General features: G+C 37.2%; 1 protein-coding gene across 2 annotated transcripts in view; it reads left to right on the top strand.

The window, feature by feature from the left end:
• Nucleotides 1-24,316, top strand: part of fat-spondin (extracellular matrix protein f-spondin) — a 204,627-nt gene that overhangs the window by 108,264 nt on the left and 72,047 nt on the right. For both annotated transcript variants that reach the window (XR_014130712.1, XM_081752273.1), the window contains exon 11: nt 1,457-1,649. Coding sequence is in view for 1 of the 2 variants with exons in the window: in XM_081752273.1 (XP_081608399.1) it covers nt 1,457-1,649 (193 nt within the window). In the remaining variant the exon portion in view is untranslated. The remainder of the gene's footprint in view (nt 1-1,456; nt 1,650-24,316) is intronic.

The following is a 24,316-nucleotide window of genomic DNA, read 5'->3' as shown; positions in this document are numbered from 1 at the left end:
ATGTTTGTACTTTCTCTCATTCCCCATTCCCTGTACTCAAAAACTTTAGTAAGATAAATGAATATTTCAAAATAAAAAAATATTTAAGTGTTTGAATTTGTCGAGTAGGAAGCCATTTAGTTTCATTCTAGCATTGTAAGCCGTTCATTTTAGCTTTGAAACTGCTTTGCCTTAATTAAAAAATAAACTCTGACCAAAAGCAAGCCACTTTTAATTAATAATATATTCAATTTTGGCAATATGCCATGGCAAGGCATGTAAATATTTCCGGTTTTAACGTTGATCTTCATGCAGCAAAAATGGTAAGAGATAGCGACAAGCAGTTGTTGGGAATCGATTCCGCGTCCCAACAAGAGGTTCCATCTACTACATTAAGCCACTAGTCAAACCGTAAGTTATTAGATATTAATCGGATATATATTAACCATTCTCGGTTCCAACACTGATCACATAGCGAGAAGCAGTCTCCTGGAATTGCTTTAGCGGCTCAAGGAAAGATAACATCTTCACTAGCATCTCTACTAAAACCGGAAGTGAAGTGGTAGAAATTTTCTCAATATTGATCTCCATAGAGCCAAAATGGTAAGATAGCGATTTGCAGTTTCTTGAAACCGATTCAGCGTTTCGAACAACATATTCCACCTACTCCGTTAACCAATTATTTAAACCATAAGTAGTAGATATTAACCATTTCCGGTTCCAACATTGGTAGCCGTAGAGGAAAACCGGTAGAAGATAGCGAGTAAATGTTTTTCGACTCACATTCATTGTCCCAAAAGTCAGTTTTATTCTGATTTTTAACTCTATCTAAACCTCATATGGTAGATATATACAATTTTCTGTCTCAATAGGGATTGCCACAGTGAGAAAAAACTGCATTAGATAGCGGCAAACAATTTTCTGGTATGGATTCAGTATCGTAAGAGTATATTTCTTCTTTGACTTTATTCTACAACCGGGAATGGCAGGCACCAACTACCACTTCCGGTTTCAATATTAATCGCCATAGAGCACAAATAGTAATAGATAGTAATAGCTTTTTGATGTGGAATCAGCGTCCGAGGAACAGGTTCTATTTTTGGTTTTATCCCTCTATTGCAACCAGATGTTACATATAGGTGTACTATTTCCAGTTTTTGTATTCAATTCGTATAGTTTGGAAATCTACCATACTTTCACACTGCGAAACAAAACATACTTGTGATTACAATACCTTGGCCGAGGGACCTGAATAATAATAATCATAATAATATATACATTTTATACACAATATTATTAACTCACAAAATAACTCAAGCAATTTTTGATGTTGTAGCAACTTTTATCATACATGCTCTTTTCTTTTAGCTTATAAGACGAAATAGGTAATATGTGAAGTTCCATATTCAATTTGTTTTGATACTTAAAAAGTCATAGTTACTGATATTTGACTGTTTTATTGCTTATTCCTCGATAGGTTAACCCAATGTGCCAAGTGACAGAATGGACTGATTGGAGTCCATGCAGCGTGACATGTGGAGAGGGTAAACGTGTGAGGACCAGGTTTTACCTCGTACCTGAAGAAATCCAAGCAAAATGCAATCTTAATCTAAGACAATTGCAGACTTGTGAAGAGAAAAACTGTTTACTTGGAATGGCTGACGCAAAAGGTATAGATAATAATTATTTAAAGTACTAAAGTATAGTAGTTATAAATATAACAAAAAATATTTCTCCTTCTTTAATTTTTTATCACCCATTATATTATTGTCCGTTCTTGTCATAAGTAATTTCTGTTGAAACATAACATATTTATTCATTATGTGTTATTTTAAAAATTGTAATTCTATTGTTCCGGTCGTTCAACAAATAGAGAATTCTCAATCAAATAAATACATCTCTGAACAAAACATTATGTGATAATATGTCTGGTAAAGGCGTTATTATAATGCCGGAACTGTAACACAGGTTAATAATACAGTAAAATACCAGTAAAACGAAATTTTGGGGACTTCTAAAAAAATTAATTTGTTATAGTGAAATTTTGTTATACTGAAATAAGTGTAGTCTGAAGAATTCATTTGTTCTTACAGCCACTGCAGCTCTACATTACTTCAACATGAATTTACGGGCAAAAAATTTGAAATGTACAAGCGTCCACATGTATCAGTACTGTAAATTGTGGTCGCTTAGTATTTATTCAATCGTTTATTGTGCAACTGTGATTTATATATATATATATATATATATATAGATAGATAGATAGATAGATAGATAGGTAGCTGCAATGGGTCTATTCCGGACGTTTTCGTTACGTTTAGACCCCTTTTGCAATGCACGAAAATACACAAGGGGTCTATACCGGACGAATGGGTCTATTGAGGACCAAAAATGGGTCTAAGCCGGACGATAGGGGTTTAAATGGGACGGAGGGGTCTAAGTAGGACGATCAGTGCTACCAACATACTTTTCTTGAAGTGTTAAATATATTTTACTGAAGCTTTATAAATTATGCTCATCTGATAGTGTTTTGAAGTTTAGTGTTTCTTTTCAGCAGTAAGGCTATTAGACACTTGAATCTAAAGTTTGAGGTGGAATCCGAACTACATTTGTGCGTTCCAATTTCTGTTCTTTTTCAACCGGGAATCAAACTCGGGACCCCACGTACCAAAGTCGTGAGTGCTAGCCACTATAGCAACGAGAATAGCAATAATCATATCATAAGAGCTTTTGGTAGCATTATAGTATCAAACTACATATATCCATTATATTTCTTCCATCTCATTTGGGATTTTTTAAAATGAAAAATATTATACTAGCTTCCAACTCTACCATTATGCCAAGATCACGAAAAGTACAGTCATCCAAGTAAACAAAACACATCTTAATTCAAAGTAATTCGGAATACTTAATAAATAATAAAATAAATACACAGAAACATTAAAATAGAAACGTAAAGCATTAAACACTTGATGTAGCACTTACAATTTGGGACATCTTTTCGGTATAGTTTATAAATATCTTATTGATAAAGTGGTAGACCGCTTATGGTGGCGTTTCCTGGTTCGATGGTGGCTAGTGCCAAGTCAGATTTAGGGTAGAAAAACACCGTGTGCATCGGTTTTCTCTGGGTTCTCCCGTTTCATCTATTATCAAGGATTCAGAAGTCTCCGTAGAAAAAATAAACTTTTTGGAAGCTCCACTATTTTCACGAAATGTGGTCAAAGTCCTCTTTCAAGTATGATGTTGCAAACTAAATGTGTTTCAACTTTCATAAAACTCAAACCGGTTACTAGTATGTGGAGGAAAGACTATGAAGATTATTCAAGTTTAGCATCTCTTTTATGCACCAAGGCTATATAAGACGTAGATCTACAGTGAAATATGGAATGTGAACGACCATAATACTTTAAAACTTAGGTACTCTTTCATCAAGAATCGAACCAATGACCTAATGAACCAAGGGCGCGTGTTAATTACTAGATCAGCGAAAAGTTTGGGGAAAAATTGAAAGTGTATATATTACATCTTGAAAATTGATCTACCAGGTTTCACAAGAACTAAAAAAAAAGTCAGGATACACGGTAGCGAATTAGATTAGTCTCAACTTATGAAACAGTAAAGAAATACCTGTAGTATGCATTTAAAGTTCACTACTCTTACGCTTTTGGTAAGGAAAAAATTTAACATGGGAAAAAGTATTTTAAATCCATCTAGTGGCAAACAGTTTCTAGTCACCGCGCTCCAATCACCGCAGGCTTCTTAGAGGTACACATAATGATTTATTTATACTTTGTCATTTACCCCACACTTCTCTGGCTCAATTCAATTGAGAATTAGATATTTGGAAGCTTCCAGTTGGATGGATGGTAAATTAGGCATAAAGCGTATATCAAATAACGAAGGGGCACTAATATGTTTGGTTTAAGTTAAACATGAAAGATGTACGTCATCTCATTGAACCCGTGCCCTTATGTGTGGAAGCCATGCCATGAATGCGCACTTACGGCCAACCTGTTCCAAAATGAGTGTTTCTTTAATTGACAGTTTAGTGTAATACGAATTTTGATTACACACTCAATAATCAACATAGCTAATAGGATCATTAATAACAACTAGCTTTTTATTTGTGTTAACATTCTCGGATTTACAGATTTTATAATTCAAAGAGAGAAGGATTACATTCATTAGATTGAATGAGTGGAGAATTGCACTGTGTTATCAGTGGCGTATTTAAGATTTTGTTTCGGGAGGGGCTTTGCTAACTTTCGGGGGGGCTTTGCCTGTAAATGTGAAAATTTTGCAAGATATTTCATTTACTTTACTATAGTAAGTAAGATTTCGGAGGGCTTAAGCCTTGAATACCCTCCTAAATACGCCACTGTGTGTTATTGTTTATATTATTAAAAAATATGATCATTCCAATGCAAAGTAAACATTTTTAATGCACTTAATTTTCCAACTTTAAAAATTTCTAATGTTTCTTAATATGCCAGTATTTACTCTAATTAATCATCTTAATTTATGTTTTGTGCAATTTGTGTTTTGAGTATATTCTTCTATAGTTATTTTGCGTTTTTTTTTAAATTCAATTATTGTCAAATTACCTTAAGTTTAAGGCCACACGAAAGTTCTATGAACAACAGGAATTGATATAGCATAATTACATAAAAGTATTGTTAAACCTACCCAGGGATTAGTGGCCGCATTGGCCTAGTGGTAGAGCGTTCACCTCTGGTGCTTGGGGTTCCTGGTTCGATCCGAGCTCGCGCCAAATGAACTTTGTGGTGGACAAACACCGTGCGCGTGGGTTTCCTCAGGAGTTTCCTATTTCCTCCCAATTTCTTCATTTCACCATTTCATTCATTTCTCACCATCACCGTCTCCTTTAGTCTATCCGGCATAACGGTGAGACATAAAACTCAAAGATTTCATTTCATTTCCTACCCACGGATCAAGGCCGGATTAAGGAGGGCTTAGGGGGCTGTAGCCCTGAGCCTAAAGGCGGATGGGGCCCCCCAATTTGATTAAAATCTCAACTGGCTGTCTAAAACGAATCATACAAGATACAATCATCATAAGATAAAATATGACCAAAAATATTATTCTCTTAACTTTCCTATTGCACTTTCACAGAAATGTATTAAGCAAAGTCTACAGGGCTCACTGTTTTTTCTAGCCCCGGGTTTCCAGATGGGTTAATCTAGTCCTGCCAGGGATCTTCTACTAGAAAGTGATGCATCTGTGCATATATGTGTACTTGTAAGGAAGTATTCTGCTGGACACAATCGAGATTTGTAGACTAGTACACAATTAGAGAGAGCAATTCTAACTTGTTCAAAAATGTATGTAAAAACTGCAGAGTATAAAGCTATAGAATTAGAGATTTTACGTATACAGTAACAGAGTAATTACGGCTTCATCATTGAGGTTTACTTGCCCACAAATATGTGTATCAGTAGACGTCAAAGCAGGATGTGTATTTACTGGGCGAGCATCGGTAATCTTTACTGATTTGCAATCGGAAAATCCTGAGACCAAGCATTCTGTTCAAAATAAAAGTTAGCAAATGGTTTTATGTACATACAAATACAAAAGTATTTTAAACTCATGATGAAAATTTTCTATTTCTGATTACTATATTACAATATGTTGATGTTCTTATGTTTAGTATGTTTGGTTACACCAGACCCACCACTCTCTGCTAATACTTTAATATTTAAACAGTACAAAAATATTTCTGTCTTCAACTGCTTTTTCATCACGTGACCACTTTTCTATATAAGATTGTTCTGTTTCAGCTTCTAAGCTGTAAGTTATCTTCTCGTAATTGATTCTTCGAGATTTCTTTCGTTCACAGTTTCATTTATTATGACTATTACGGTGTTGCTCTCGTGTTTTAAGGCAATTGGAAAACCCTTACATTATGAGCTATCAAATCTTTGTTTCGAAAAAAAAAACAATAAATGCTGTTGGATGTCAACGCGCTGCCCACATACTATTGAGTCAAAGTATGCCATTTGATTCGCTGTAGCCATTTGTTGTAAGTTCAGATAGATAGAAACGCGTCATATTCAATGGGTCTATTCGCGTCGTTTTCGGCGCTTTTAGACCCATCTTGGAATGAACTAAAAAATGCAAGGGGTCTAAAACGGACGACTAGATAAAAGAATACACTGTTCGTTTTATTATTCTCGTTTTAGAAGGCTGAGGTAGCTAGATAACATGAAACAAAAATAGCAGCAACTTGTTACAAATATGGCTTTTGGCTCGCGCCGATTATAAACTATAAATTACATTCTCACTGTGCTGTGGAGAACAATAGTCACTACAACAATACTGTAAATAAACATGATTTAGTTGCACAACAGTGCTTCAATCCAAGTTTTCGCTTACTTTCAGCTGGTGCATGCCGTGTGTCTAGTTACGAGGAGTAACTCAAAGATTATTCTGCACATGTACAAATTTTATCTTTCCTTGAAGATGATACAATGAGAATTTATTGCGTTAGTATTCTAAACTGCACCAGCCGATAGCCTTGAACATTAGTGCTGCCATACAATAGAAGTTATTAGCGAAATACTCAATCGGAACCAAACAGAGATTTTTCAAATTTTGTCCGACCAAAATATGCAAGCGCCAAAGTGTTTCCCGAAGTGCATTGTTAGTTCTTTCCGAAGTAGAAAACACTGACGTTAGTGCAATCATAGTTATTTGGGAAATACCTGGGTGATGGGGTAAAACTTTAAATGTTTCAACTTAGTAACTTTCACAGCAGGGTGGATTGATTTAAATCAGCCTGATTTAAATCACGATTTTAATCAAGATTAAAATCACTTGATTTTTTAAATAAAAATCGTTGATTTAAATCAAATTCCGAAATGAATTAATTTAAAGTGAAAGTAAGTAAAATCCCATTTCTGTTCTGTTATTTCGAGTATGGAAGATAATAATCATAATACAATGAGACTCAAATGTATGTAAGCACAGTATGAAAACGAGTATCATGTAGAGAACGATCAGGGAAAATCCCGTTTGAACGGGTAACGGGTGAACCCTGCTTTCTTCTCTTTGTAACACAGGGTTTTAAAATTTCTATTCCAACGGGGAAATCACCATGGACATTTAAGACGAAAACTTTTTTGTGTCCACGTCTATTTGTTTGTTTACAGTTAATTTAGAGGGGTCCGATCCCCTCTCCAAAACGATAATAATAATAATAATTTTAAAATTTTGGGCGAAATTTATGTACTAAATACATAGAAGTTCCTCGGAATCGTAATACGACAAATTTTGGATGCGTTAAAATATCGAATAACACTTTAGATAAAGTGGATACCTGACCCCATTGCAGAACACGCCGCGATCTGCGATGTGATCGCAGAAACTTTGCCGTGCCTGTGCAGGAAAAATTGTCAGAGGAAATAAAAATAGCCAACAGAAAAGTATAAAAACGTGCCTGCTATGTATAGATGTCTTGAATGCACGGACAACTCGCATTTGAACTGTTTTTCACTTCACATAAAGCATATTTTTAACAATCACAAGTGTTTCTTCTCCTGGAACTGATCATCTTGATTTATTTTTATTTTGGAATTCCTGCAGAAAATTTTTTACTTCGCATAAAGACATCGCATAAAGACAAAGAAAGTTCTGCCATCGGCTAATATATAGGATCAGAAAACGATATTCACGAAGAAATTAAATATCGACTAAAAGCAGGGAATTCGTTATTATTCAGTTCAAAAATCTCTTATCGTCGCGAATTCTGTCGAGGAATTTGAAGCTTTAAAATATATAAAACGATAACTATGCCTGTTGTGCTGTATGGTTGTGAAACATGGTCGCTTACACTGAGGGAAGAACGCAGACTGAAAGTATTTGAGAATACAATCCTGAAACGAATATTCGGAACCAAAAGGAACGGAAATGAGGAATGGCGAAAACTTCATGATGAGGAACTGCATAATTTATACCGTTCACCAAACATTGTTAGGGTCATTAAATCTTGGAGGCTCATGTGGACAGGACATGTAGCGAGAATGGAAGAAAGTAGGAACGCTTTCAAAGTTTTAACTGGAAGTCCAATCGGAAAACGACCATTAGGAAGGCCTAGGCGCAGATGGAAGGACAATATTAAGATGGATCTCGCAGAAATAAGAATACAAAATAGAAATTGGATTCAGTTGACTAAGGATAGAAGCCAGGAGAGCTTTTGTGAACATGGCATTGGACCTTCGTGTTCCATAGGTCATAGAGTTAGTTGGTTAATTTTAGGCGAAATGTACTTTATATGTATTTCGTGCCGCTAGCTAGTTCGAAGTGTTTAAAAATATGCCCCTGCCAAATATCAGTAACTTTCGTGAAAAGAAAAGTGTCTTGTTGATATACATTGCTGTACTTTTTTTAATGCTTAAGAAACATTGTTTGGGATTGAAATAGGTTAACAATTGGGAATTAATTCAAAATTAAAACACAATACTTTCACTTAAATGGCATAATTAACATTTAATACTAATTCCTAATGTTTTTTCTTCAGTTCACGACTCGTATTATACGAAGAAAAATATTTGATTTAAATCAAAAAAATCGATTTAAATAAAAAAAATCAACAAAAATTTAAAAAAAAAATCATGATTTTTTTCCACCCTGTTTCACAGTAATTATCCGACGATTGTATACACGACTCCAAAAGTGCATTACCACCTACAATTCTCCTTTTCCTGCAATAGCAGGCAACCCAAAAAGTTCGGCGGTTGGGTTGGTTGCGAATTCGAAAGGCGTTGGACTAAACCTCAAATTTGTCACAAATATATCAGTGTGGCAAACTGCAAATAAGGGAATAAAACAAATTGTTAAGAGTGACAATTTTATTATTGTGACGGAGTTGGATGACATCAAAAGTTACAAAATGACTTACTTAAGCAGTTCAAACAAGATGAATGGTAAGAAACAGATATCAGAAGAAAGCATTTCTCTCTTTCCCCCCATCCCACCAAAAAAAAGAAACTCATAAAAAGAAAAAGTTACATAATATAAAAGTTTCATATAAAAGCCTAACAGCACAAAAACAAATATCTACACGAAACAAAAAAGAAACAAACACAGAATAGGGGACACCAGTGGCGTAGCAGACTTGCGGCCCTCCCATGGAAGATAAAGAGACGGGACCCTAGCTGTAAACCCCATTGTTATAATAATAATAATAATAATAATAATAATAATAATAATAATAATTATTATTATTATTATTATTATTATTATTATTATTAAAAAGTCGTTTCCTTTTCTAAATCTCTGACTCTGACTCAGAGCATGAATGCATATAGCGATCATGTGTGCACCTTTTGTCAATTAGCGGTCCCAAAGGCCAAAAGGGATGGAAATCTCCAAGAGAGAGAAGCAAAAAAATTTCTTATGGTAAATTCTAGTTCAAAGTTCGAAGTACTTGCTTTTGCACGTGATTTTTTGTTTCTTTTTTCAAGGAACAAAAAAGTTCTGGTGCCTAAGAAATTACATCATATAATATTGCAAATTTGCTAGTGGATGTATTTCCATTGCAATGTTTGGTAATAAAGATATTATGATTAGAAAACAATCTTGCAAAAAGTAAGTTTAATTTCTTCATCCATCGCAAGTCTTAGGGGACTTTATACCTCACCTCCCCACTCCCCGAATATCGATATCGAAAATTTAGAATATATTCATGTCCATATATTTGCGATATCGAATGTTAATATATGATAATATAGATATCGATGATAGCGATATATCGACATATCACAGGCCCAGATTCCGAGAAGTGATGCTTGAAATATACTGGAACCAACAATCAAATTCTAAATAAGTTTTCCATTTCCGTATCCAATGTTGAGGGGGAAGGGTGGAAGTCTACTTAGCTACACAGGCCATATCAATTGTGTTCTTAAATCAGCCATTACACCCGCTATTGTCAAAGTGTTAAGTCAGCCATTGTCAGCGAGTTACCCCAGTTCCATTTGAAGTTTGAATTGGAAACCTGAATTACAAAACATCCCAAGTCCACTCTTTTTGTTCGTATTTTTCGTTTTCTGTTTTCTATGTTAGCACCTATGTTTCAGGGGTATTAACTTGCATAATACGTAAGTCCAAATCAAAACTTTTTTAAAAAATTCAAAATAATTTCAGCTAAACAGAATAGCATTCCAAGTATAATCTTTTTGTCTTTCTTCTAAAAACAAAAAAAGTACTCCGGTGGACCTAATTTTATTCACGGTCTTTATCCATCTTTAACTCGCAGGCTCATTGCTTTCGTAAAAAGCATTTGTTGTATAGATTAAAATCAAAAATGAATTAATCTATATTCTTGGGAACTTACTGTTGCACCAACACACATATATACAAGGTGTAACATAAAGGTACGGCAAAATTTCAGGGGTGGATTCCTTATGGGTAGACAAGCAAAATCGTTCATATGACCATATGTCGGGAAATGTATCATTACAGAGTTACGACCATTGAGCGGCTTAATGGTGGAAATAGTCATATTCTGATCGCTCCTTAATGTGACTCAATTTAAACCTCAATAGCTCAGACCCTAATTAACCTAGTAAGATATTTTTGGTATCTATGTATTTCTAAAGGACGATGCTTTCCGCCTATATATATAGGGTGAGTCAAAAGTCTTTGGACACCTGCATAAGTTTTAAAATCGACGGGAAAAGTAAAAAGTGATGATGGGAAAAGAGGTTTGATGGGGGGCTGCAACTTTTGGAGTGTATGTCATTCATGGCCGCCATCTTGAAATCTGCCATTTTGGATTCAAGCTATTTTTCTAAATGGGAAGAAGGTCTACGTCCCATCAAATAACACTAGCTTGAGCTCAGAAAATTAGTGGTGTAATCTTGTACAGTTTAGAAGTTATTAATGTTCAAAAGTGGGAAATTACCTTGTAACTGACCCAGTTCTCTTTGTTCCAGGTGATCTAAAATAGGTCTGACACGTGAACAGAAGATCGAAATCATCCTTATATCAGTGGAACGCAGCTACCGAACAATAGCAGCTGACTACAACCGACGGCACTCAGACAGAGAACCGGTATCGCACAGCACGGTGGCTCACTTGATCACCAAATTCCGAGAGACGGGCTCTGTTCAAGATAGGGCACGTAGTGGGCGACCAAAGACTGCCACCAATGAGAAAACTGCAACGGTGGTTGTTACGTCATTTGTGAAAAGTCCTAAACGAAGAATCCGTCGTGTGTCCCTAGCATGTCCAATAAGCCAATCCTCCGTTGTCCGGATATTGCACGCCAATCAGTGGCATCCTTACAAGTTGCACATGCAACATAAACTGAACGAGGATGACCCTGATCGCCGGTTGGAGTTCTGCATGTGGGCTACTGAACAACACGAACTGAATCCTGCGTTTGTCAAGGGCATGCTGTTCAGTGACGAGGCGTATTTCACTTTGAACGGGGAGGTTAATCGACATAATTGTCGATACTGGTGTGACGCAAATCCGAACTGGGTTGACCCGAGTCGAGAACATAGTCCAGCGAAGGTGATGGTGTGGTGTGGCATATGGTACACCCGCATCATTGGGCCATTTTTCATTTACAACACCTTAACTGCACCACAGTATCTGATGCTGTTGCAGGATTTTGTGTTCCCTGCCACACTGAACGCTGACGGCATTTTCCCATCTTATTTTCAGCACGATGGAACCCCTCCACACTATAGACTTGGTGTCCGTCAATGGTTGGATGAACAATTGCCACGGAAGTGAATTGGTCGCCGTGGTCCCGTGGAGTGGCCGCCCAGATCCCCTGACTTAATGCCCCTTGATTTTTATCTATGGGGACATCTTAAGCAGATAGTGTATGCTGAGACAATCCGTGATTTGAGACACCTGGAGGAACGCATCCAACAAGCCTGTGACCAAATTTCAGGAGACATCTCCTCCGTGTGCAGTCAGAGTGGTTGCGGCGACTACAGTTGTGCATTACACGGGATGGCCAACACGTAGAACATGTGTTGTAGCATTCAGTATCAAGATAATTTCCCACCTATGAACATTAATAACTTCTAAACTGTACTAGATAGGAAAAACAAATTACACCACTAAATTCCTGAGCTCAAGCTAGTGTTATTTGATGAGTCATACACCCCTTCCCATTTAAAAAGTGACTTGAATCCAAAATAGCGGATTTCAAGATGGCGGCCATGAATGACATGCACTTCAAAAGTTGCGGCCCCTCATCAAACCTCTGTTCCCATCATCACTTTTTACTTTTCCCGTCGATTTTCAAACTTATGCAGGTGTCCAAGGACTTTTGACTCACCCTGTATATTTTATGTATGTGTGGGAGTACCACGGAGGACTGGGAGGGTAATTACTTGTTTTATAATTGATTTTTGCATAAGCATTTTGGAGATGGCATTTCTTGGGGATACACTCATAAAATGCATATCAGCGGAAAGCTTAATTTTTGCAGAACACATTGCTACTAAAATTACCTTCCTATCTTAATCAGAGTTTGATATATTGAGGTTTAAATTGAGTCACATTAAGGAGCGACCAGAATGTGACTATTTCACACCATTAGTCGGCTCAAAGGCCGTAACTCTGGAACGATGCATTTCCCGACATATGGCCATCTGAACTTTCTTGCTTATCTACCAATAAGGAATCCACCCATGAAGTTTTGCCGTACCTTTTAGTTACAGCCTCCATATACAAGATCCGTTTTGTTGATTTACGAAATCACTCTTTTTTCCTCAATCAATTTACAAAACGGGTCTTGAATGAGGTGGTCGCACTAGTAATGACATCCCGTAGCGTCGTTACGTAACACACACAGTATAAATAAAGCTTCGAAACCACAAATGTTCTGCCGCAGATAATTCGGTAAGGTGTCTGCTTGTTGAGTGGGCAACCCAGATTCATAACACGGCTTCTACGGTTTGCTTTTTTTTCCTTTCAAAATACATTTCTATATGTTTATATTTCTTCTTAATAATTACTTTCTTGCAATCTTAAATTAGTCGGGGTTAAGTAGTCAGAAGTTTAAAATACATGTATGACTACTTTATCCGTGTGTGTGTGTACTCATATATGTATCTTTACATATTTGTTTCTTTCTTGGGGCCGCGGTGGCTCAGTGGTAGAGCGTTCAACTGGGGTGCTTGGGGTCCCGGGTTCGATCCAAGTCCTCGACAAGTGAACTTTGTGGTGGACAAACACACCGTGTGCGTGGGTTTTCTCGGGGTTCTCCCACTTTGTTCATTCCACCATTTGATTCATTACCCATCATCACCGTCTCCTTTAGCCTAACCGGCATAAACGTGGGACGTAAAACTCAAAGATTTCATTTGTTTCTTTCCTTCAACTAGTGTTGCCACGAGACGAGACAGAAACCTTTGATACGAGACACGAGACGAGACAGACTACTTGTTCCGTCTCGTTTCCAAGACGAGACGAGACGTCTCTTGAAATGCCTCGTATCGTGTCATGTCTCAAAAATGCAAAGACAGTTTTTGAAATTGTTTAAAAATTTATTAACTCGGAATAAATAATTGCCTTCGGAAGTATACCAGCGTTTTTTTTTTAAATGAGGACTATCCTAAAAGAACAAGGAAGACCTAAAGTTATTTTTTAAATGATTCTTACAAACAGCTTTTATTTCCTTTTTCTAACCGATTCAAGTTTAAATATTTAGTGATACTGTTCCAGATTCAAGTAAAATGTTAAACCATTCTTTGAGATCAGTGTTTCAGAAGATTTCATTCCGAGGGCTGGTGGTTATATCTATGTATAAAAATCCTTTAAAGAAATACAAGTTCTCTTAATGCCAGTTTCATCAGCAACTAACCATTGTTTCATGAGTTTTCTCGTTCCGAACAAAGACAGAAACGTGTAGGCCTTTTTCTGTACTGAGTTTGAAAGGATGCTGGTTTGACAATAAAATTTAGTTTCGTTTTATTGTTTTATGATGTTATTCGAACCAAAGTCATTTTTGAAATCAGAAAGTCACATAGGCCTTCTTATTTTTTGAAGTGGCGCCAGAGGTTTTGAAAAAAGGATTTCAGAATAAGTGGCGAAGGCTTGCCTTTCGACTGTACCGACGATATTGACAAATATTCCTGTCGTAATAATTCTTTACTGGAAACCATTGGCGCCCCAAGAAATTTTTAAGGGGGTCATCTCCTTGATTGCTATATTACGCCTGGTATTTAATATACGTAGTTTGCTATATTACACATATATTTTCGTGAGCAAGGGGGGCCGGGCCCCTTCCCCCTCCCTTCGGACGCCCGTGGTCGAAATTAAGTAGTCGTTGTTTTAAGCAGTGTTTCTTCCAGACATGTTTTTGGGGTGCTGCCCCCTGGAACTCTGAGAGTGCCCCCGACGGGGAGACCAAAATAATACATCTATAATAGAATAATATCAGCAGTATCCCCAGAATCCTAAATATAACTCCCAGGAACATTTTTTTCTGAAAGAAACACTGATTGGAAGATTGTAGTCGTGTTGTGTGTTGTGCTGATAACCAAACGAAAGTGGTTAAAAGCTGTAATTTTAACCACTTTGTATAACAGCTCCTTTTTGTGGGCCTCACCCGTTCTAGTGTTGCCACGAGACGATTCATTTCTCGTGTCTCGTCTCACGAGACGAGATATGTGACGAAACGGGACAGCTTGAAGTCTTCTCTCGTCTCATCTCGTGGAAACACTACTTTCGACCATGTGGGTCACTGCCCCGATCTTGGAAATGTCCTCGAAGGGATTGTGCTAGGAATAACAGATTTTATTCGAACTAAATGACTGACTCCAATGCAACATTGTTCCAATTTCGCCTATTCGCAATGCAATGGAATAGACAAACATACGTTTATATGATTACGTGAAGGCGTTCCCGTGTTCGATTCCTGGTTGGGGCACTCGGTCGAAAAATTTAAAAGTTTTTCAGGCCAGTCACCCTGAATGAGATTTTCCTTGGTTTTCCACATTCACACCAGGAAGATGCCAGGGTGATACCTTAGGTTTCAGATCACTTCCTTTCTTCCCCAATCTTTTCTTCCTTCCCCAGAAAGTGTGTTCGCCTAGAGACATCATCCCTCGAACGTGACGGGCTAAATTGTCTCAGATGCCGAAAGCCCAGAAATCTAAATCCTAAATCCTAAATTTACAAGGTTACTTCTGGGGAACATTGTTCTTTCAAAATATATTTCTATATGTTGATATTTATTATTATTAATTGTTTTCTTGCATCTTTCCTACATTATTCTAGATTAGTTACCATCGGTTAGTTTAGTCAGATTATGTATAGTTAAGTATGTTTACCGTTTCTTTTCTTTTTTTTCAAAATACATTCCTATCTGATCACATGTATTGTTAATAATTTATTTGTTGCATTTTTAATAATTTATTTCATACACACAACAGATAAAACAACTCATACATTTTAATTACACAGTACATAGTTCTTTGACATGGAGAGAAATCTCCTTTGGTTAAAGGAACATATAGTATTACCAATGGGGATTTACCTCATCCCCCTTGTAATTCGCACACCGTCAACAGATATAAAACATTGTTGAACATTTCTCGAACCACTTCATCACACTCCTGGCCTTGTGACATGGTGCATTATTTTGTCGAAAAATGCCACTACCGTTGGGAAACATGGTCGTCATCAAGGGGTGTACGTAGTCTGCAAGCAGTGTGCGATACGCGTCAGCCGTCATTGTGCCTTGCTCAAGCTATACTAGATACATTCTCACGTGTATGCTCCCCAGAGCATTTATTATTATTATTATTATTATTATTATTATTATTATTATTATTATTATTATTATTATTATTATTATTATTATTATATTTGAAGTACAATCAAATATCACGACATTAATTATTAGTTTTAATTAACTGAATTGAGCTGAAAATTAAATCTTGATTTCGAATGATTAACCATTAAGTTTATGCGTTCGGTACCTTTCTAAAGTAATAAATACTAGAATTGGTTTCAAGGCTGTTTCTGACTGAATACTTTCTTCAAAATAATATTAAAAATTATAGAAAGATTTTCGAGACGTTCGAGTCGAGTCGAGATTTTTACGAAAAGTCTCGACTCGACTCGTGTCTCGGCTCGAAAATTAGAGTCGAGAAATAAGTTTGTCTTGACTCGCCTCGAATTTTACAAAGTGTGTCTGAACTCGAATTCCAGTCCAGATTCGAGACATGTCTCGACTCGTGCGCATCCTTAAATGTTCATATTTTAAATGTGCAATACTACCTCGCAGAAAATGACCCCGAAGTTAATTTACTAAAGCCAACTTTCTTCTTGTTAGATTAGTGATCGTGGTTTAGGCTTGATTACGTAAAGTCAGACATGGTTATGTATGTTTACACTTTCGTTTCTTTCTTTCAAAATGCATTGCTATCTGTTCCCATTTATTATTAATAATTTATTTCTTGCATTTAGTAGTAACTATCAGAAAAACCATTATTCGCGTGGTGGCTGTATTTGGAAGTCAACGCCTGTATTAGTAGTATCACCGTTGATTTCAGCGAGTGCGAAAACTTTGGATTTGACATTAATATCGGCCATTTTGGATTATTTTTACATGTCAGGTATCCCCTCCGGCACCCCGACCCGCAACTAAGTGGGGTTAATTTGGAAGTTAATGCAATCGGAGTTTCACCATTGATCTCAGCGACCGCCAAAACTTTGAATTCGACACTAATATCGGTTATCTTCTACTACTTTTACATGTCCCTGTAAACGTCCTGAGACTTCTTGGTTCGATTTAAAAAAAAACGCTTCGTCTTGATCTGGAACCTGGGCCAAGGTACTCAAGATAAAAATTTGGTAACTCTCGGTCCTCTCGTCTGGTCTCCAGGCAGCACACAGATACATACAGACAGACAGACACACAAACAAACTTTTTATTTTATTTATATTAGATTAGGTGTATTTCAAACAGTGTTTCTTCCAGAAGTGTTTTTGGGGGTACTGCCCGCCCGGAGCTCTGAGACTGCCCCCCGGAAGAGACCAAAATAATACGTCTATAATATAATAAAAAAATAGAAAGTTATCAATAGTGCCCCCGGAATACGAAGTGTGCTCCCCCGGAACATAGTTTCTGAAAGAAACACTGATTTCAAACACAACAGATAGAACCAACGGCGCCGACTTTCCAAAATGTATGTGGGTGCATATAAATGCGGGACGTGTTATATGTTTTCAGGAAAGTCTCGATTTTTTTTATTGATTTCTTTTTAGTTAAAATCTTTTATGAACACTGTCATAAAGGGCTGTGCTGTGATAAAGTAAAATATACCGGTAATATAAGGATAAGTTGGGACTGTCCTACCTCAGTCGGTAACACGGCTGACTTAAACGTAAAGAAACACGTTTAAACCCGGGTTCAAGTTTAATTACTGTAATGCATATTCCCAACATATATAATCGTGGTATTTAGTGTATATTTTCAACAACTTAGATGATGCAGAATGAGTGCAAGAGGCAGTGATGTTATCAAAAGTTACTAAAAGAAAATACTACATTCATACAAATTAAAATGAAAATATCATCATAGAAGAAAATAATTTTAATTGTATTGCAAAAAGAACTTGCAAGGATTTTGAAAATGTAATCCTTGAGTCTTACGTCCCACGGTTATGCGGGTTAGGCTAAACGGGACGGTATGATTAGAGATGAATGAAATGGTGGAATGAAGAAAGTGGGAGGAAACGGTAGTACACCGAGAAAACCCACGAGCACAATGTTTGTGCACCACAAGGTTCACTTGGCGGGGACTGTGATCGAGTCCGGACCCCAAGCACCAGAGGTGAACGCTCTACCACTGAGCCACCGCGCCCCCTGCAAGGATTTTGTTGTGAACGTAAAGTATAAAGTGACTAACTTAGTGTGTTCCTTGGTTGCCTTTGCACAAACATATTTGAAACAAATAATTATGTTTTAGAGGTTAGAAATTTTAACTCCCATCTCTATGTTTTAATTGTTTATTTTTTGATAGTGTCAAGCGAGAAATATTTATTTTATTATGTTTATGTTTCGAAACTAAAAATCTTGCCTGCAGCGCCATGACAAGATTATTTGTGTAAGTGTTGGAACCAGGGAACACCAAGGAGGCGGCGCACATGGACAGAACAACCCCTAGCATTTCTTACACAGTACAACGTTGTTTGGTATATAACGTTGCTACTGTACTAGCGAGTTCCAGCTAGTTAAGCTTTTATTAACAGCCGGAGGCAGCATTCTATTATATCGTTGTAGTGAGTGGCGTGTTAAAATACTCCTAGTATCAGTTTTTTCATTGTTCGATTGACCTTGAAGGACCAACAAATGCCTTTCGAGGAATACAAGTTCCCTTTAATTCATGAAGTTAATATAGAAATGACCTTCAAACCTATGCTGTGCATAAATGCTGGAAGTCTTATAGAACGGTTTTATCCGTGTGTCTGTAGACCAGAGCCCTGCAAAGCCAGGCCCGAAGACGGCCCGGATGGATCTGTATTCTGTGTCCGGCTAGACCCGATCCGGCCCGAATCTCAAGCCTGGCAGAGAATGGGCCGGGCTCTAACCGGATCGGGCACAAACGGACCGGACCCTAAACTGGCCGGCCACAAATGAGCCGGGCTCTAAACGGGCCGGGCGTAACCGGCCTGAGAACAACCAAGTTGATAAGTCAAGTCAATTCTTCAATATGCAATGCAAAATGAAAGATGTGTCGTTATAATGTTGCAATGTCTATTTGTCCTTCTCAAATGGGAAAATCGTATGAAAAGTTACCCAAGGTTTGTTTTCTATATCCCTATATTGTCTGTCTATTTGTTATTTGTGCTTGTTCTGTCTAGCCATGTTTATTATACAATAATACAGCTCATGGACGTAAAAGTCTTATACTACACTCATTAATGCATTACGAGTAACAGATAAGATATATAAAACTTCTACACCCTATGTGATACTAATACTACAACTACTACTGCTAATACTATTATTACTATTACGATTACCAATGCTAGTGCTAATTCCACTATTGCTGCCACTGCTACTACTGTTACTATTACCACTACTGCTACTACTTATTACTGTACTAATACGACAGCGAATACCACTACTGCTGTTACTAGTAATACGAAAACAAAACAATGCAAATGAAATCTTTGAGTTTTACGTCCCACAGATATGCCGACTAGGCTAAAGGAGACGGTGATGATGAGAAATAAATGAAATGGTGGATTTAATAAAGTGGGAGGAAATGGGAGAACGTCGAGAACCCCCACACACGGTGTTTGTCCACCACAAATTTCATTTGGCGAGACCTGGGATCGAACCAGGGACCCCATCCACCAGTGGTGAACGCTCAATCACTGAGCCACCGTTCCAGGAACACCTAATCGACCCTGGCGTCTTGGTGATTTATTTCATCATAATATTTTGTTATATTTGTAGTATCATACTATGATATAAAGAATACAGGAACATGTAACATCATTTGGTATTTGGCTTGTTAATTGAACATAACTACAAATTGCACTGATCTTATGAGCACACCAGTTCACGGTTTTGGCCTCCGTGGTCTAAAGGTAGCGTACTAAATTCTACTTAGTAGGTCAAGTACTTGACTTTGTCATACGTTCTTTAGGTAACTACGGCTCAGGCTGTATGGATGATAATGGGATGAATTGGTAGAATGAAAACAGTGGGAGGAAGCGGAACCACCCCGGAAACTCCCACGCACACGGTATTTGTCCACCATAAAGCTCACATAGCATCTGGGTGGTAGTTCTGTATGGATCCAATAAACTACGGAATAACGTAGCAGAAACTCCCTACTCTGTAAATATATATTGCTAATATTTGTATGTTTCAAGCTTGTAAAAGAACGTAGCTGTTTTGTCTTTCTATTAAGGTTTACGATATTTCTATCGTATCTTGTCTGAGCTGCAAAACGAAAGGTAATACATTTATCGATTTATGGTTAGGGATTGGTCCTTTAAAACATTTAATTATTTCGAGAGGTGATAGAAGGATACTATCCCGCGAAAAACGTGCATTTTCTTTTGTGATAGATGATAACACTACTTCAAGTTTCACTATTGAATTCATATAATTTGGAAATCTACGTTTCACACTGTGAAACGATACTCACTTCTTTTAGTTTGCTATTGGTACTGGTAACTCGTCTAATATATGCAACAAGTTGAAACTCTTAGTCATACATTAAACTTGTAGCAATACACGTTGAAATCGAACTTGGCTAACTTCAGCTACTTCTGTTTTGAATAGGAATTGGTGGAAAATATTCTTGGGATACTGAATTCTTGGAGGAACATTTCCTTACGACCCTCAGTTGATTTAAAAAAGCCTTATCTTGATCTCTCTTATTGTTTTGATTCCTGGAAACAAGAATTGAAATAGGAAATGATAGTTAATTTGAACCATTTCCTGTTGATCGTAATAAAAAGCCGTATCCTGATATCACCTATTGTTTTGATCTATGGAAAAAAGAAAAAAATGAAATGAAATCTTTAAGTTTTATGTCCCACGGTTATGCCGGTTAGGCTAAAGGAGACGGTGAAGGTGACGGAGAGATGAGTGAAATGGTGGAATGAAGAAAGTGAGAGGAAACGGGAGAACCCCGAGATAACCCACGAGCACGGTGTTTGTCCACCACAAAGTTCACTTGGCGGGGGCTGGGATCGAACCCAGGACCCCAAACACCAGAGGTGAACGCTCTACCACTGAGCCACCGCGCCCCCTATGGAAAAAAGAATTGAAATAGGAAGTAATAGTTAATTTGAACCACTTCCTGTTCCGGTAGGGTGTTGACAATAATTATGGTATGTTGCCTAGAGACGGTAAATCGTTTGGACAAAAATGTTCTATCTGTTACTGTTTTTGCTCTATGGCGAGGAACGTTCAAACAGAATATGGCTAATTTTAACAAATTCTGCTTTGATCAAAGCTGCCACGGAGATGGAGGAGGGTATTCTTGAGACGTTGAATCGATTGCAAAAAGTCACTTTTTAATATATTTTACCATTTTTGCTCTACGGAAATCAGTATTGGAACAGGAAGTACTAGTAAATTTGAACAATTTCCAGTTTTAGTAGAGTTATATGGATAGTAACGATATGTTTGTTGAGAGGCTGAATCGTTTGCTTAAAACTGTTTCTAGCTATCTACTGCCGTTTTCATTCTATAGCGATAAACGTTGAAACCGCTATTGAAACCAGAACTTATAATAAATTCTAATTACAGCCGAATTTAGTATTGTAGATATTTGTCTTTAGACTCTAAATCGTTTGCAGAAACCACTTCTCACTATCCGTTATCATTTTCTTTATATATCGACAAACGTTGAAATCGGAAATGGCTAATTTGAAGCAATTCCGGTTTGAGTAGAAGGTTAACGTAGGAAATAAAATATATTCTTTGGATACTGAATTAATTGCAAAAGACCACATCTTGAAGCATTTACTATTTCTATTAGGCGTAAATTGGAAATTGAAACCGGAAGTAATAGTAAATTTCAACCATTTATAATTTCGGTAGAATATTTTGTGTACCCATGATGTTGTCTCTAGATGGTAACTCGTTTTCAAAAATCAGTTCTCGCTATGTTACCGTTTTATGCTATGACGATTAAAGTTGAAACTGTTGTTGAAACCGGAAGCAATAATAAATTTAAACCATTTTCAATTTTAGTAGAGATTGTGAATGACCATGATATGTTGCCTATACACGCGCAATCGTTTACCAAAAAAAAAAAAAAAAAGTTTTCATGTATGTTACCGTTTTCATCTATGGGTTAAATGTTAGAACCGGAAATTGCTAATTTGAACCACTTCTGGGTTCAATATAAAGTTAACGGATGAGATGGAACCTATTCTATTCATTGGATGAAGAATTAATAGCAGTAAACCATTTCTGTATATCACTTTCTGTCTTTGCTCTGGTATACATCAACAGACACACGGATGAAACCACTGTATAAGATTTCCGACTTTTATGCACAGCACAGTTTGGAAGTTTAAAACCTGTCTTTGGTTCCATAAATATTATTAACACTAACATATCAATGATACTCTTGTGTATGACTCAAAAAGTTAAGCGTGAAATTTAATCTAGATTGGAAGTAGTTGTGGAAAGACCTCTTGCTATAACAGATTTGTGGGTGTTCAGATAAAACCAACATAATCTTTCTATTTCACAACGGGTGAATAATGCGTAGGTCATTTCTACTGTATATCAACTTCACGGACCAAAGCGACTTGTGACTTCATGAGAAACCATTTGTTAGTTCTTCAAGGTCAATAATAACAAAACAGCTAATACTAGATAGAACTACACGCGATCCATTACTTCGATAGAAGAGGCAGATTCAATAGACGTGTTTACGTATAAAAGAAGCCCTCCGGCACTTAGGCTGGGTGGAAGCAACATTCTATGCGAAAGAACGCTGTTTGTTATATCTGTTCGAGTTTGCTTGTGTGTCTGTCTGTGTGCGGCCTGGGAATCAGACGAGTTGACAGAAAGTTACTAAATTTTAATAACGGATATTTTTGTCCAGGCCCCAGACCAGGACCAACTGGTTTTTATTAAAAAAAAAATTCGAACCAGGGGTCTCAGGGGAGGGGGACGTTTACCGAGACATGTAATAATATTAGAAAATGGCCGATATTTGTGTCGAATTCATAGTTTTCACGGTCACTAAGATCAATGGTGACACTTCAATTAGCGATGACTTTCAAAATCAGCTCCCGGGAGGGGGGAGATGTACCGAAACACGTAAAAATAATCCAAAATGACCTTTATTAGTATCAAATCCTTAGTTTTCACGGTCGCTGAGATGAATGGTGATTCTTCCAGAGGTGTTGACTTCTAAATACAGCTCCCATCGCTTGGGAGCCAGAGGCGTTCTTTTTAAATTTTGAACCAGGAGGTCTCAAGGGGCATTTCCCGCGATATGTAAAAGAAAATTACCGATATATTTTCGTTTCGTTGTTCAGTTTGTTTACATAGATATTTTATCTGACCCATGCGAAAAGTGGTTATTTTTAGCTACAGTGACTCACATTAATATTCGGACACTTGCATTTTGTTAAAAGTAGGAAGGATTATGAAATAAATGGGAGCCGTGTGAGTGAAAAAATTAGGTATTTAGATACTCATATACTTACAGAAAGAAAAGAAGTACAAATAAGGTGTCTTGAACGAAAGAAGCAGAAAGAACTTACAGATACTGATGACACTGTGTATTTGCAACGTCAGTTTAATATTCGGACACCTACTACATAGATGTTTTGTGTGTGTTGTTGCTTGCTCACAAACGCTTCACTAGTACTTAGTGGGAAACACACGACTTTTCCTGACTTCCTGTAAACAGTTTGACATGTTTCCAACAAGTTTGTTGGTAGAATGGGGCGATATGTCATCCCATGCTGGGCGGAGAGCCCCTTTCAAATCGTCTCGTGATGTTACTTGTACCCGTTTGACCTTATGCTGTAGCTCATCCCAGATATGCTTTCTAGGGCTAAGGTCGAGACTCTGCGGTGGTGTTTCAAGCACTTTCGGACAATTATACAGCAACCATTCGCGCACCACATGCGCTTTATACTTCGGGTCATTATCCTGGTAAAATTTAAACATCCCCATAATTCCTAATTTTTCAGCACCTTGGTGAAGATTTTGCCGGAGAATATTCAAATAAACCTCCTTTGTCATAATCCCTTCAACAAACACCAGTTCTCACACTCCCGATGCAAAAATACACCCCCATACCATCACACTTCCTCCTCCATGCTTTACCTTAGGTTGAAGATTTGCAGGATCTAACTTTGCATTTGGCTTCTGCCACACAATTACCTTGGCATCGGACTCATGGTGGAGATTGAATTTTGATTCGTCCGTGAATAACACGACATTCCATCAAGTTGCGGGCTTCTCAATATGAACTTTAGCGAACTTATTCTTCTATCTTTGTTAAATTTACTAAGAAAAGGCTTTTTTCTAGCTATTTTCCCATTAAACCCTTCACTTCACAACACTCGCCGCACAGTTTCAGGATGCACCGTCTTCCCTGTGTCTTCATACAGCTCTACTGTTCATTTCAGCGCACCTATTCTGGAATTTGCTTCACTTTCTGAATCAATTTGTTTTTCCGTCCATCATTCAGTTTCACAGGTCGACCCTATTGAGGCACTAACTCGATTCAAAATCTCTATTAAATCTTTGTACAATGTCAAAACGGTGCTTTTGTAAAAATTGAGTAGATCTGCAATTTCCTTGTACGATAGACCTTTCGCATGGTGAAATATTA

Source organism: Thermobia domestica, chromosome 3 (genome assembly GCF_964235325.1).
Source record: "Thermobia domestica chromosome 3, izTheDome1.hap1.1, whole genome shotgun sequence".
Classification (NCBI taxonomy): domain Eukaryota; kingdom Metazoa; phylum Arthropoda; class Insecta; order Zygentoma; family Lepismatidae; genus Thermobia; species Thermobia domestica.
Note: the sequence above shows the minus strand (reverse complement) of the source record. Positions and strands in the feature narration are given on the sequence as shown.